This window comes from Petaurus breviceps, unplaced genomic scaffold (assembly GCF_028583685.1).
Source record: "Petaurus breviceps papuanus isolate PSGF00001 unplaced genomic scaffold, PetGlider_PUasm1.0 98, whole genome shotgun sequence".
In the NCBI taxonomy this organism is placed as follows: Eukaryota; Metazoa; Chordata; class Mammalia; order Diprotodontia; family Petauridae; genus Petaurus; species Petaurus breviceps.
The window spans coordinates 28,913,853-28,926,522 of NW_027187460.1; the positions used below are offsets into that span (position 1 = coordinate 28,913,853).

At 40.3% G+C, this 12,670-nt stretch overlaps 1 protein-coding gene across 1 annotated transcript; it reads right to left on the reverse strand.

Annotated features, from left to right (window-relative positions):
• Nucleotides 1-8,769: 8,769 nt before the first annotated feature.
• On the reverse strand, nucleotides 8,770-9,250 carry LOC138155971 (large ribosomal subunit protein eL42). Its single transcript, XM_069081274.1, has one exon. It carries the CDS (start codon nucleotides 9,123-9,125, stop codon nucleotides 8,847-8,849), a length of 279 nt encoding a protein of 92 aa, XP_068937375.1. The 5' UTR covers nucleotides 9,126-9,250; the 3' UTR covers nucleotides 8,770-8,846.
• Between the last annotated feature and the right edge of the window lie 3,420 nt (nucleotides 9,251-12,670).

Below are 12,670 nucleotides of genomic sequence, written 5' to 3' on the forward strand. Positions count from 1 at the left end.
TCTTTGCCCCAGACTTGTTTACCATGAATTTCCCAATTTTCATTTTTCCACATGGGCATCCATGTAGCTAACCCATTAGCTACCGCCCATGAATCAGTGAATATATGACACTGTCCTCCTTGTTCTATTTTGATGGCTTGATATACTGCCATAAGTTCAGCATATTGGCTACTTGCACCTATCCCAGTACTTTCCAAAGTCCTTCTAGTGCATGGGTTATAGGCCACTGCTTTCCAATATCTTTTTTGCCCCAAATATTTTGCTGTCCCATCAGTAAACCATGCATGTCTCTTTTGTTCCTCAGTTAATACATCATATCCCTCATTCCATTTTACAGTGGACTGTACCAACTGTTGCTTTGGCTCAGGGGGTGTGTCACTCCTCTCAATTTCTATGTTTGCTATAGATTCATGTAGAGCAGAGACTCCGCTTTTGCCTGTTTTCGCTCTATTTTGAATATACCACTTCCATTTGATTATACTAGCCTCTTGGGCATGTCCAATTCTGTGAGAAGCTGGGGTACTCATTACCCAGGTCATAATTGGGATTCCAGGTCTTAATATCACTTCATGGCCCACAGTCAGTTGTTCAGTCTCCACCAAAGCCCAATATGCAGCTAACAACTGCTTTTCAAAAGGTGTATACTGGACTCCAGATGAAGGGAGTTTCTTACACCAAAATCCCAAAGGTACATTTCGGCTTTGTTGTTTTTGCCATAAGCTCCAGTTTGCATAATCATCTTGTACAGTCACTTGCAATTCCACTGGACCATTTTGCATGGGCCACAAATCTAGGGCCAATTGTATGGCAGCCTTGGCTTCTTCAAAAGCTTTACTCTGGTCAAGTCCCCAATCGAATTCATATTTCTTCCGTGTGACTCTATATAAAGGTTTTAAAATCTGTCCCAAATGTGGAATGTGGTGCCTCCAGTATCCAAACAGTCCTATGAACTTTTGGGCCTCCTTCTTATTGGTAGGGGTAGGAAAATCCTGAATCTTTTGTCGGGCTTGAGGAAGAATCTCCCTTAGCCCCTTGTTCCATTGTATACCCAAAAACTTCACATTCTGAGCTGGTCCTTGAACCTTTGCAGGGTTAATTTCCCACCCTTTACTTTTCATATGTTCAATTAAAAGGGTCAAACTCCTTTCCACTACTTTCGCATCTTTTCCCTGTATCATGATATCATCAATGTAGTGGGTAAGCTGTACACCAGGTAGCTTTAATTCATCCAACTGTTCAGCCACAATCCTGTGACAAATAGTGGGGCTATGTATGTACCCTTGTGGCAAGCGAGTGAAAGTATATTGTCTACCCTGCCAAGTGAAAGCGAAGTGGTCCCATTGTTTAGAGTCTATTGGGATGGTGAAGAAGGCATTTGCCAAGTCAATAACTGCATACCAAGTCCCATCATATTTCTGGATCCTTTCTATTAAGGTGATGGTATCTGGAACAGCAGCATACAAAGAAGGAGTCACCTTATTCAACTGTCTATAATCCACAGTCATTCTCCATGTCCCATCTGATTTTCTTACTGGCCAGACAGGATTATTCCATCTTGTGGTTATAGGGACCAACACTCCTGCTTCAATATATTCCTTTATAGTAGTGGCAATTTCATCTTGCCCACCTGGCACACGATTCTGTTTTAAAGTAATTACTTCAGAAGGTTCAGGTAAAGTGATTGGGTCCATTTTTAGTTTTCCTACTAAAACTGTATTAATTCCTATCTTCCTCACAGCAAATTGGTATCTTCCTTCAGGTAAATTCAGAGTCATGCCTCTCAATACATCTATTCCAATGATGTATTCAGGAATGGGTACAACAACCACAGTATATTCCTTCTTAGGTAACTGCCCAATTTTCATTGTTATTTTAACCTGTCTGGCTGATATTTCAGTGCCTCCTAGACCCGTGATGGTAATAGGAGTTCCATGTTTAAACTTATCAGGGTTTCCATAGATAAGTGTGGCCTCAGCCCCAGTATCAATCAGTGCCCTAGTCACAGTAGTTGATCCATTCTTCCAATATATTGTTAAACCAATATGGGGTCTGCAATCTCTTCTGCATATTTCTTTTATCTGGGCTGGGGCTTGGCCTATCTCCTATTCCCCCTGAAGGTGGGGCAAACTTGGATACAAAGATTCAGATTCAGAAATACCTGCGGGGGTGGTTCCTGCTTCCCTGTTCATTCTAATGCTAAGTACCTTTTCTTGGTACAGCTTATGCAGCTCTTCAGTTGGAATACCATCTATTCTTCTAAAGTCCACCCCAGCTCTTAATAGAGCAGTAAACAGTTCCCTTCTTGTGGGTCTATTTTGTCTCTGAATCCTCTGGCTGTTTACTCTTCTCCCTCGAGGCAATTTGTCTTTTTCCCATTCCCCTAAATCGCTTAATTGTGAAATCTTATCCAGCACCTCTGAAAGAGGGTGCCCTATTTCTCCAATTAAAAGAGTCAGAATTAGGTGCTTATATGCAGGAGGAGCTGTCTTCACTATGACATTTCTATGAGGAACTCCTAGGGGGGTATCATAATATGCATTTGCATCTCCAATCAGGATAGCAGTTTTCATTACCTCCTCCTTTAGTTTTCTCATACAGTCTCTAAGTGAGTACCAGGGTCTGTCTCCCCTAGGCCACATAGATTCAGTTGGATATTGCTTTTTGCAACCTTCTGCAGCTAAAGCTAGAAGATTAGTTTTGTTATTTCCTCCTTGCATATGGTGATCCCTAAAAGCCTGGTGTACAAAAGGATTCTGACTGATACTTATAAATTTTAAACAGTCCTCATTGTCCAGTGTTATTCCTCCTGCGCCTTCATCAGTGATTCTTACTATCCAAGACACTAAAGACTCCCCCATTCTTTGGGTAAATCTACTCAATATATCAGTGATCTCCTGTTGAGTGAAATCCTCAATTATCTCCCTGGACTCTGTTTTGCCTCGGTGGTTCTCCTGCCTTCTTCTTCGTATGGGAAGAGCTTCTACATTAGGAGACTCCTCATCTAACCTTGTTCCATTCTCCTCACACACATTCTCCTGGAAGCTGTCAGGGCAACTCTGCCCAGCCTGTACAAAAGCTGCATGCACATTCCTTCTGCTAGTTTTTTGCTTCCTTTTAGCTACATGAACAGTAGCTTGCTCCTGGACCACATGGGTCCCTCCAGTTTGCTCTTCTCAGTACTGTGACACAGAAAAATCCTCAGGCAAACCAGCTGACTCCCTAGCCATCCTAGCTCTTTCTTTCAGCAGCTTATCCCTACTTTTACACATAAGGCGATAACTTGTTAGCAGCACCCAGCCTCTCCTGCACACTCCTGCCAGTTCTTTGCCTGGTTCTATGGGTATTGCTTTCAAACATCTTTCCAAATCTCCAGGTTCTCCCTCTTTTAGCCTTGGTTCCCAGTTTTCACAGGGCCCTGTGCTTTTAGCCCATTCTCTGGCTAGAGAGGAATAAGGCAAATCCTCCCATCCTGGAATAGCCATTTCTCCCTCTAAAGCCCCACTGCTTCCAAATAGAGGCCTGACATTTTGTGATCCCATCCTGGTCGCCAAATGTATCAGCAATGCCATATTCACAATGCCTATAGAGATTACAAATATGCTGATATAATTATCCATCACAAAATACGTCAGGTTTGCCATTTGGGGAAATAAACTAGAAAATTTATTAAGATACCAAAAGACTGAGTCCCAAAACCAGAAAGTGAAAGCCATCAGAGTAGTTATGACATTGGCACAGGTAGATAAAGTAGAAAGCACCCACATTTTCAAGCCTTTAAAACAGAACAGGCTACCTCAGGCAAAGGTCCTCCTCTCCCCACTCACAGCAACCACCCAGCATCCTGGAAGCAGGCTCCCAGCAGCTCTGGCCTCTGGCAGTGCTCAGCAGGAGTCCCAACTCAAAAAAAAAAAAAAAGGCAACTGCCGCCAACTGCCAACCACAGGACCGTTAGCTCGGCTTTTTTTTTTTTTCTTGCTCTGCTATGTCAGCACGTCCATGGGGCATGGGAGATCTTTAAATCCCATAACCCTTACAATATGAGAAATGTCCTTCTCTCCTCATAGTTACATATAATTTCCAGTCTTGTCAGTTTGCAGTACTTTTTCAACCCATCCCGAACCTAGCTTTTGGGCCTTGGCAGTCAGTCAGTTTACATAGCACTTAGGTACCAGGCACTGTGCTTAGTGCTCGAGTAAATGATCTACCCAACCTCCTTCTCGGACCATTTTATCCTGGCATCATTCTTGCTTTTACTGAGGTAGGCAGGAGACAGAATTTCCTGAATCAGATGACCATTCCAGCTCTGAGATCCTATAATTGAGTGGGGAGGGATGAAGAAGCTCAGAAGGAACGAGAATATATTTATTGAGCATCTCTTATATATAAGGCACTGTGCTAGACCTTTGTGGGGGCTGGGAAAGAGATTCAACAACCTATGGAATATCAGTCCTGGACCCTAAAGAGTATACAATGCGGCTGAGAAGGCAACACATGACAGTAAGAAATTAGAAAGGTTGTGTGGCAGAGTAGAGAGAGACTACTCTGGGATCAAGGAGACCTGAGTTTAAGCCTTAATTCTGCCACATGCTGGTTGGGTGACGCCGGGCTAGCCATCTTTGTCTCCCCCAAAGCAACTTTCTAAGTCTAGAAATTGCCTAGCATTTGCTGCTTTGCACTGGTAAAGGGGGTTTCTTTATTGGAATTTCCCTACACCAACAAAATTACAGGTCTAGACCATCCCATCCCCACCCCTAAAAAAGAAATAAAAAGTTAAAGAATAGTGAACTGTGTAAGTAGAAGTTCTGGATGCTTCTCTGTGTCTAGAATTTTTCCAAATTTCCAAAGAACAAAACTTGAAATTGCCAAAACAGATGTTATATACCATTTGGAGCAAAGGGAATTGCCTTGGGCAGCAGAGACAGATGTTGAGGCTTCTTCTGCTTTACTCTTTACCATACTCTACCATGCAGTGACATTGGCCTCTTTGCTAACCCTTACACACAACACCTCCATCTCCTGACTGGGCATTTCTACTAGCTGTCCCCCATGCCCAGAGCTCTCCTCCTTCTCCTTATCTCTGTCTGGTCTTCTCTGGCCTCCTTCAAGTCTTAAGTAAAAATTCCACCTTCTATAAGAAGCCTTTCCCAATCTCTGCTAATGCGAGTACCTTCCTTCTGAGATTATCTCCAATGTATCCTGGCTATATCTTGTTTATACATAATTATTTGCATGCTATCCTTCCCATTGTACTGTGAGCTTCTGTGAAGATACAGACTGTTTTTTGCCTTTCTTTGCATTTAGGACAATGCCTGACTTAATAAATGAGTTTTGAATTTAAAAAATTTCAATGTTCTTGATATCTTTTGCTTTTCTATCGCTCTCATTTCCAAATATATCCGCTTCCCTCAACAAGCCATCCCTAATAACAAAGATTAAAACGGAAAGAGAAAAAGTCAAAAATAGCCAACACATCAATCTTGTCAGAATGAATGATTCCATTTCCCTAAGTTCAGAGCATGAGGTAAAACCTCAGGGTTGCTGTGATGGACGTTTCTTTTATTGTTAGTGCTTTCGAGCAATCTTTTATGTAGCTAACTGAGAGTTTGTACTTCTTTTTGAGAAATTTTTATTCATATCCTTATATTACTTGGTCAGATAGACTTGTGTTAATTGAATATCAGACCCTTATCAGAGAAACTTGATGCGAATCATCGAATCATCGCCCTTCTCCTCCTCCCTAACCTCCCTCCCCAACCCATGCTTTCCCTTCTTATCCTTTCTTATTATAACTGCAATAATCTTGTTCCTGTTGAAAGCATTTCAATTTCAGGTAATTGGAACAGTTCATTCTCTCTTTTATGATCTCTATTCTCCCTCATTTGGTTAACAATTTCCCCCCCAGAGGTACTTGAACTCAGTCTCTCCTAATTGTTTTATAGCTACCTTTTATATTCGAGTTATGTATCTATTTGTGCTTATTGTGGTATATTGTGCAAGATATAAACCTAACTATTGCCAAACTCCTTTCCGGTTTTCCCAACCTTTCTTGTCCAAGAGGGAGTTGTTTCCCAAAGAAAAAAGAAACAAGCATTTGTCAAGTGCTTACTACTTGCTAGGCACATAATAAGTTATATTCTGGATTTATGAAGCACTGGGATTATTGAGTTCAATTTTTCCTGATTCTTCCTTATCCTTGTATTCTCAGTGCCTGTCTTAGTTTGTTCCACTGATCTTTTCTAGTTTTAAAAATCACATATGAATTTTATTGCTTTAGAATTTAAGGTGGCCCAGTGGATAGAGTGTTGAGCCTGGAGTTAGGAAAACTCATCTTCCTGCATTCAAATCTGGCCTCAGTCACTTACTAGCTGGGTGACCCTGGGCAAGTCACTTAACCCTGTTTGCCTCAGTTTCCTCATCTGTCAAATGAGCTGGAGAAGGAAGTGGCAAACCACTCTGACATCTCTGCCAAGAAAACCCCCAAAGGGGTCACAAAGTGTTGGAAATGACTGAACAACAACTATTTTCCTACCTTTCCCCCCATTATTTGCCTTGAGATTCTAGGTGTTTTCTTTTTTCAAAATGAATTGTGTTATGATTTTGTTTGCTTCTATAAAACAATCCCCTTTGTAATTTGACATAGCAATAAATGTGTGAATTAATTTACACCTAGAGGCAGCTAGGGGGTGCAGTGGATAGAGCACTACATCTGGAATCAGGAAGATGTGAGTTCAAATATAGATTCAGACACTAATTGTGTGATCTTGGACAAGTCTTTTGACCTCTGTCTTCTTCAGTTTCATCTGAGAACAATAATACTACCAAGGTTGTTGTGAGGATCAATTGAAGCAAACGTTAACGTGATATCTTAGTGTTGTTACCACTTAGGCAGTACCATTATTTTTCATTAAACAGCTCAATACTCATGTTTTATTATTCCAAAGGTCACATGATCTCATCGATGTGACTGTCTTCCAAAGATCACAACTGTGCCTTCTCCCCCTTGTCTGTACGGCTGCAATCTGGGGGTCCTCCCAAAATGCTGGTGTTCCTCCCCTGGATCTCTTGCTGGATAGAGACCAGGGGGTAGACCATCCATTTTTTTTCCCTTGGTCTCACTATGTGGGTGGTCTGCTTTTTTTTCTGGTTGTATTCTTTGATGATATACTTGACTATACTTTTCCTATGTAATTATTCTATGGTAATGAAACTATGAAATGATTCAATGCAACAATAACAACAAAAATTTCTATAGAATTTTTAGGTTTACAACCCTACAAGGTCAGTAGACTTTTTCCTTTGATTGTTTCTTTGTTTGAGGTGGTGGGTCTGGTCTTGTGATTACAACGGTCTAGGGAATTCCCAGGGAGGAGATTCCCTCTGCCAATGCAGATTTGTAATTATTTTGTAAATTATAGTTTTAAAGAATCATTGTTAGTTTTTAGAATAACTAATAGGTTAAGTGACTTGCCCAGGGTCACTCATATCTATCATTAAAGGCTGGTATTGAATCCAGATATTCCTTAATCCAAGATTGGCTATCTACTATTACAGTGGATGTCAAGCATTCTGATCTCAGAACCTTTTTACACTCTTAAAAATTACTGAGGACTCCCCAAAGAGTTTTTGTTGAAATGGGTCATATTTAATTGATATTTAACCCTATTAGAAACTAATTGTTGTTGTTCAGTTGTTTCAGTTGAGTCTGACTCTTTGTGACTCCATTTGGGCTTTTTTTCTGTGGCAAAGATATTGGAGTCATTTGCTATTTCCTTTTCCAGTTCATTTGACAGATGAGGAACTGAGGCAAACAGGGTTAAGTGACTTGCCCAGGATCACATAGCTAGGAGATATCTGAGACCAGATTTGAACTCAGGGAGATGAGTCTTTCTGACTCCAGCCCTAGCACTCTATCCACTGAGCTACCTAGTTACCCATTAGAAATTAATATATCACAGTATTATTAAGAAAATAGTTTTGATTTTGTAGATCCTCTGAAAGGGTCTTGTGGATGGTCCCCAGACCATAATTTGAGGATAGCTATACTATACCATAGAAGGTGGTGCTTGAGTTAAATCTTGAAGAAAAGAGGGATTCCATGAGATATAGATGATGTGAGAGTATATTTTAAGAAAGGGGTAGAGGGGACAGCTTGTGTGAAAACAAGGGGATAGACAGGAAATGGAATGTCAAAACTGGGGAAAGGAAGGCCAGTTTGGGTGGTTCACAGAGATCAGAAGGGGAAGTACTATATACTAGTAGTAATATGCACTCACTCCTCCCTGTTCTGTATCTAGTTATATAGTTGTATACCTGGTACACTGCTCTGGGGCTGCCTGACATCTCAAAATGGGGAATAGTCTCACCAGTTCTCACATTTAGTGCCTTATTATGCCAACATTGGCTACTCAGGGGACAATTCTAATTTTGCTTTAGTCTAGGGTTTCCTAGGAGGAAGCCAGGTGGTTCAGTGGATAGAGTATTGGGCCTGGAGTTAGGAAGACCTGAATTCAAATCCAGCCACAGACATTCACTAGCTGTATGACCCTGGGCAAGTCACTTAATCTCTGTTTTGCTTTAATTCACTGAAGAAGGAAACCACTCTAGAAAATCTCATACAGGATCATGAAGAGTTGGACATGACTGAACAACTAAACAAAGGGTTTCCTCAAAAAAGCAAAGAGTGTAAAAGAGATACTCAATGCATCATATGAAACAAGTCTAGGACATGTCATTTTATTTCCACATAGAAAGCAAGGATAATATAAAGTATTGTCTCTTTTTTTTTCCGCTGGAACTTCACATTTTAATCGTTTGTCTCCCGAGACCGCGGGCGCGCCGGAGGCAGCTCAGAACTGGATCACTTGCCCCTTCCTCTTCTTGTCTCCTCCCAGCTCGAAATGCTTGCAGCGCTTGATGGCCAGCATCCTCTTGGACCTGCAGTTGGGCTCCACGAACTCGAGCCTCAGCACGATCTTCTTCGTGGTCTTAGCCTTCTTGCGGAAGATGGGCTTGGTCTGGCCGCCGTAGCCGCTCTGCTTGCCCTTCTTGTACTGCGTCACCTTGTGCGGCTGGTGCTTGCCGCACTTCTTGCAGTAGGTGCGCCGGGTCTTGGGCACGTTCACCATGGCGGCGGCGGCGGCGGCGGAGGCGGCGGGGGGCCTTCCCAACTCTGCTTCACGCGGGGCCCGGCTTCTCGGAGGCACGAAGGACACGGGAGGAGGCGGAGGAGAGTTCTCAAGTATTGTCTCTTTAAGACTTATTGCTGAATTAAATGTGCTCAGAACTTTATGAAAAACAATTCTTTTCCAGTGGCCCCTCTCTACCCAGTGCTCACTTTTTCCTTGGTCTACTTGGACTAATAATTGGTATCGACTGCTCCCATGGACACTGCAATGGCTGCCTCGCTAGCCTCCTAGGACGTCATGATCTTCTGAAACTCACAAGGCCATGTGGACTCAATTGCTGTTCAGTTATCTTCTTGGGGAAAGAAACACAAGAAAAGAGAGGTGGTCCTATCCCAGTGACAAGTTCAACTAGGTAGGTCAAGTGCTCTATTCCTCCTGATACTGTATAGCACATTTTGCCACCCAACTCTCCTGGACACAACTCTAAATGGTCACCACACTTCAATGACAGAAAGGAAGAACATTGAAGGGTGGGTTGTCTCTTTAACATAATCAAGGACATCTATTTTAGCATTCACTTAAAAGAGTTTTCGTCATTACACCCTAGTACAAATCCTGAGTCATCTTGACCAATAGAAGGCAGTCAGATTTCTACATAGGCTCTGAAGGGGCAAAAAAGCATGAGTTTGATTGCAATGCCACCTGACCATACCTGAAAGGGGGCACCACTAAGTATAATACAATGAGGTTGGAAAAGATGGAAGGCAAATCTTTGAAGTACTTTAAAAACTAAATAGAAGAGTTTATATTGGGACAATTAGTCTCTTAAGTTAATCAAAAAGGGTTCATCTGGCATGGCAGCATTTTTACACTTTGTTTAACATCTTATTATTGGGTCTCTTTTATATGATGAGGTCTATGAAAGTCCTCTTTTATACATATTTTCCCAAAAGTTCGTATGGAGCCACTGGAATTTAATGAGAAAGGGAGTGATATGATCAGATTGATGATTAGGGAAATCATATTGGCAACTATGTGGAGAATAGAATGGAGTGGGGAGAGATTTGAGGCAGAGGGACCAATTAGGAAGCTATCACAATAATGTAAGCCTTAGGTGATAAGGAAAAATAAATAGAGAAGCTATAAAAATATTTAGGAATGTATATACCAAGATTCACCTAGCCATTCTATAGATAAACAGAAAATATTTTTTGCAGAAATAGAAATAGGCCTGATTAATTGGAGAAATATTAATTGCTCATGGGTAGGCCAGATCAATATAATAAAAATGATAGCACTCCCTAAATTTATTTATTCAGTGGTGTACCAAACTCCCTGAACAATATTTTATTGACCTAGAAAAGTGATAATGAAATTCACACAGAGGAGAAAAGGGCAATAAATATAAAGGTAATAATGAAGAAAAGGTGGAAGGGAGCCTATTTGTACCTGTAGGGAGAATGTTTTATTACCTTAATAAGATAGTTTGTCAACTTAGCATAACTGATTCCATTTTAAGTCTCTGTTTTGTGATTAAGCTATTTTGAATAAATTGTTTTTCCATAAGTTGTTTTATAATAATTAGACAAGCACCTGTGTGATATGATATAGTAAACAACATGTGTATTCTCTTAAACAATTGATAAACATATGTGGACCCTCTGATAAGTCAGGCCACCCATGAGAAAATATTATAAACATCTTGATCAGTAAATTTGAAGTAAACTACCACACCACTTAGAAACATCCATAGCTAAAAGTATAAAGATCCCACCAGAGGCCCCAGCCATCAGCCTGTTTCTAGAGTACTCCTAGGTCTGAGTCCTGTGTTCTGCACACCTAAGACTTGAGCAAGTTTATATTTGCTTGAGAGCGGTGCTGATTGATTGACAGAGACTTGCCAAATGACCATGTTGGAAAGAGATACACAGCCTCCAGCAGGGCAGAGAGGGAACCTTGCCATGAATATGGTATGAAAGAATCTTATTAGAACCTCTAAGATTCATGTTGGTGGTTTGTTCTTAGGGAAGGGTATTGTTTGTATGTTTTGATTAATAACGTTTGATGCCATGCATTGAAAAATTTATATCTAATTAGTGTTTTCATCCACTAATTAGCACGTGTGTACAGTATGTTACATTACCAGATATCTAACTATATTAACTATACTATAAAGCAGCAATCTTTCAAACAATTTGGCACTGGTTAAAAATAGAGATTGATCAATGCAGCAGATTAGGTACAAAATACAAAGAAGCAAATAAACACATTAGTATAATGTTACTCAAAAGATCCTAGTTACTGGGGGAAAGATTAGTTATTTGACAAAACCTGCTGAGAACACTAGACAGAAATCTGGCAGAAATTACATTTAGACCAACACATCACAACATATATCAAGATAAGCTCCAAATAGATATATGACCTCAATGTAAAAGGTCACATCATAAACAATTTACAGGAGCAAAGATGAAATTAACTTTCAGATCTATAACTGGGGAAGACTCTGTGACCAAACAAATGATAGAATCACACAAGATAAAATAGATGATTTTGATTTTTAGAAAATTAGAAGTTTTCACCCCAAAAAATTATGTAGATTAATACAATCTAATATAATTAAGAGGAAAACAGGTAACTGGGAAAATGTTTACAGTAACTTTCTCTTATAAAGGTCTTATTTTGAAGATATATGAGGAATTGGTTGCACTTTTAAGACAGTCACTTGTCTATAGTTAAATGGTCAAAGGATATGGACAGGCAATTTTTTTTTTAAGCAATCGGGGTTAAGTAACTTGCTCAAGGCCAGTTATTTCTGGGTGTGGTGCTAAGTATCTGAGCCCAGATTTGATCTCCAGGTCATCCCGACACTGGAGCCGGTGCTCTTACTCAATGAGCCACCTGGCCGCCCCGACAATTTTCAAAGAAAGAAATCTAAGTTATTAACAATCATAAAAAATGTCCTAAATCATTAATAATTAGAGAAATGCAAATTAAAGCAATTTTGAGGTTTTATCTCATATCTTTGACAGTCATGACGAAGATGACAAAAGAAGAAAATTATAAATATTGAAGGTATTGCAAGATAACAAGTACAAAAATGCACTGTTGGAGCTATGAATTGGTCCAGCCATTCTGGAAAGCAATTTGGAACTAAATTCACAAGGTTAATCAATTTTGCTACCCTTTGACACAGTTATACCACTATTAGGCCTAGACCCCAAATAAATCAAAGAAATATTTATACCAGCTCTTTTCATGACAGTCAAAAATTGGAAACCAAGGGGAGTATCCTTCTCTTGGGGGGATAAATAATGGCTAAATAATTGTGGTATAAGAATATAATGGAATGGCATTGTACCATAATAAATGGTGAAACTTCTGCCCCTGGGACCCTTCCTTCTGATCAGACAATTCTTCCCAGAACTTCCATTTAAGGAATTCACCAAGGCCATCCATCTCTTCATTTTCCACCATCCTGCATTCCCTTGGGCTTCTCTATCATGTCCTATGCTTCCCTTTTATTGTCTTCCCCCATTATAATA

What these genes read in the sequence shown, in the direction of transcription:
- LOC138155971 (XM_069081274.1), bottom strand. Translation starts at nt 9,125, where the DNA reads ATGGTGAACGTGCCCAAGACCCGGCGCACCTACTGCAAGAAGTGCGGC.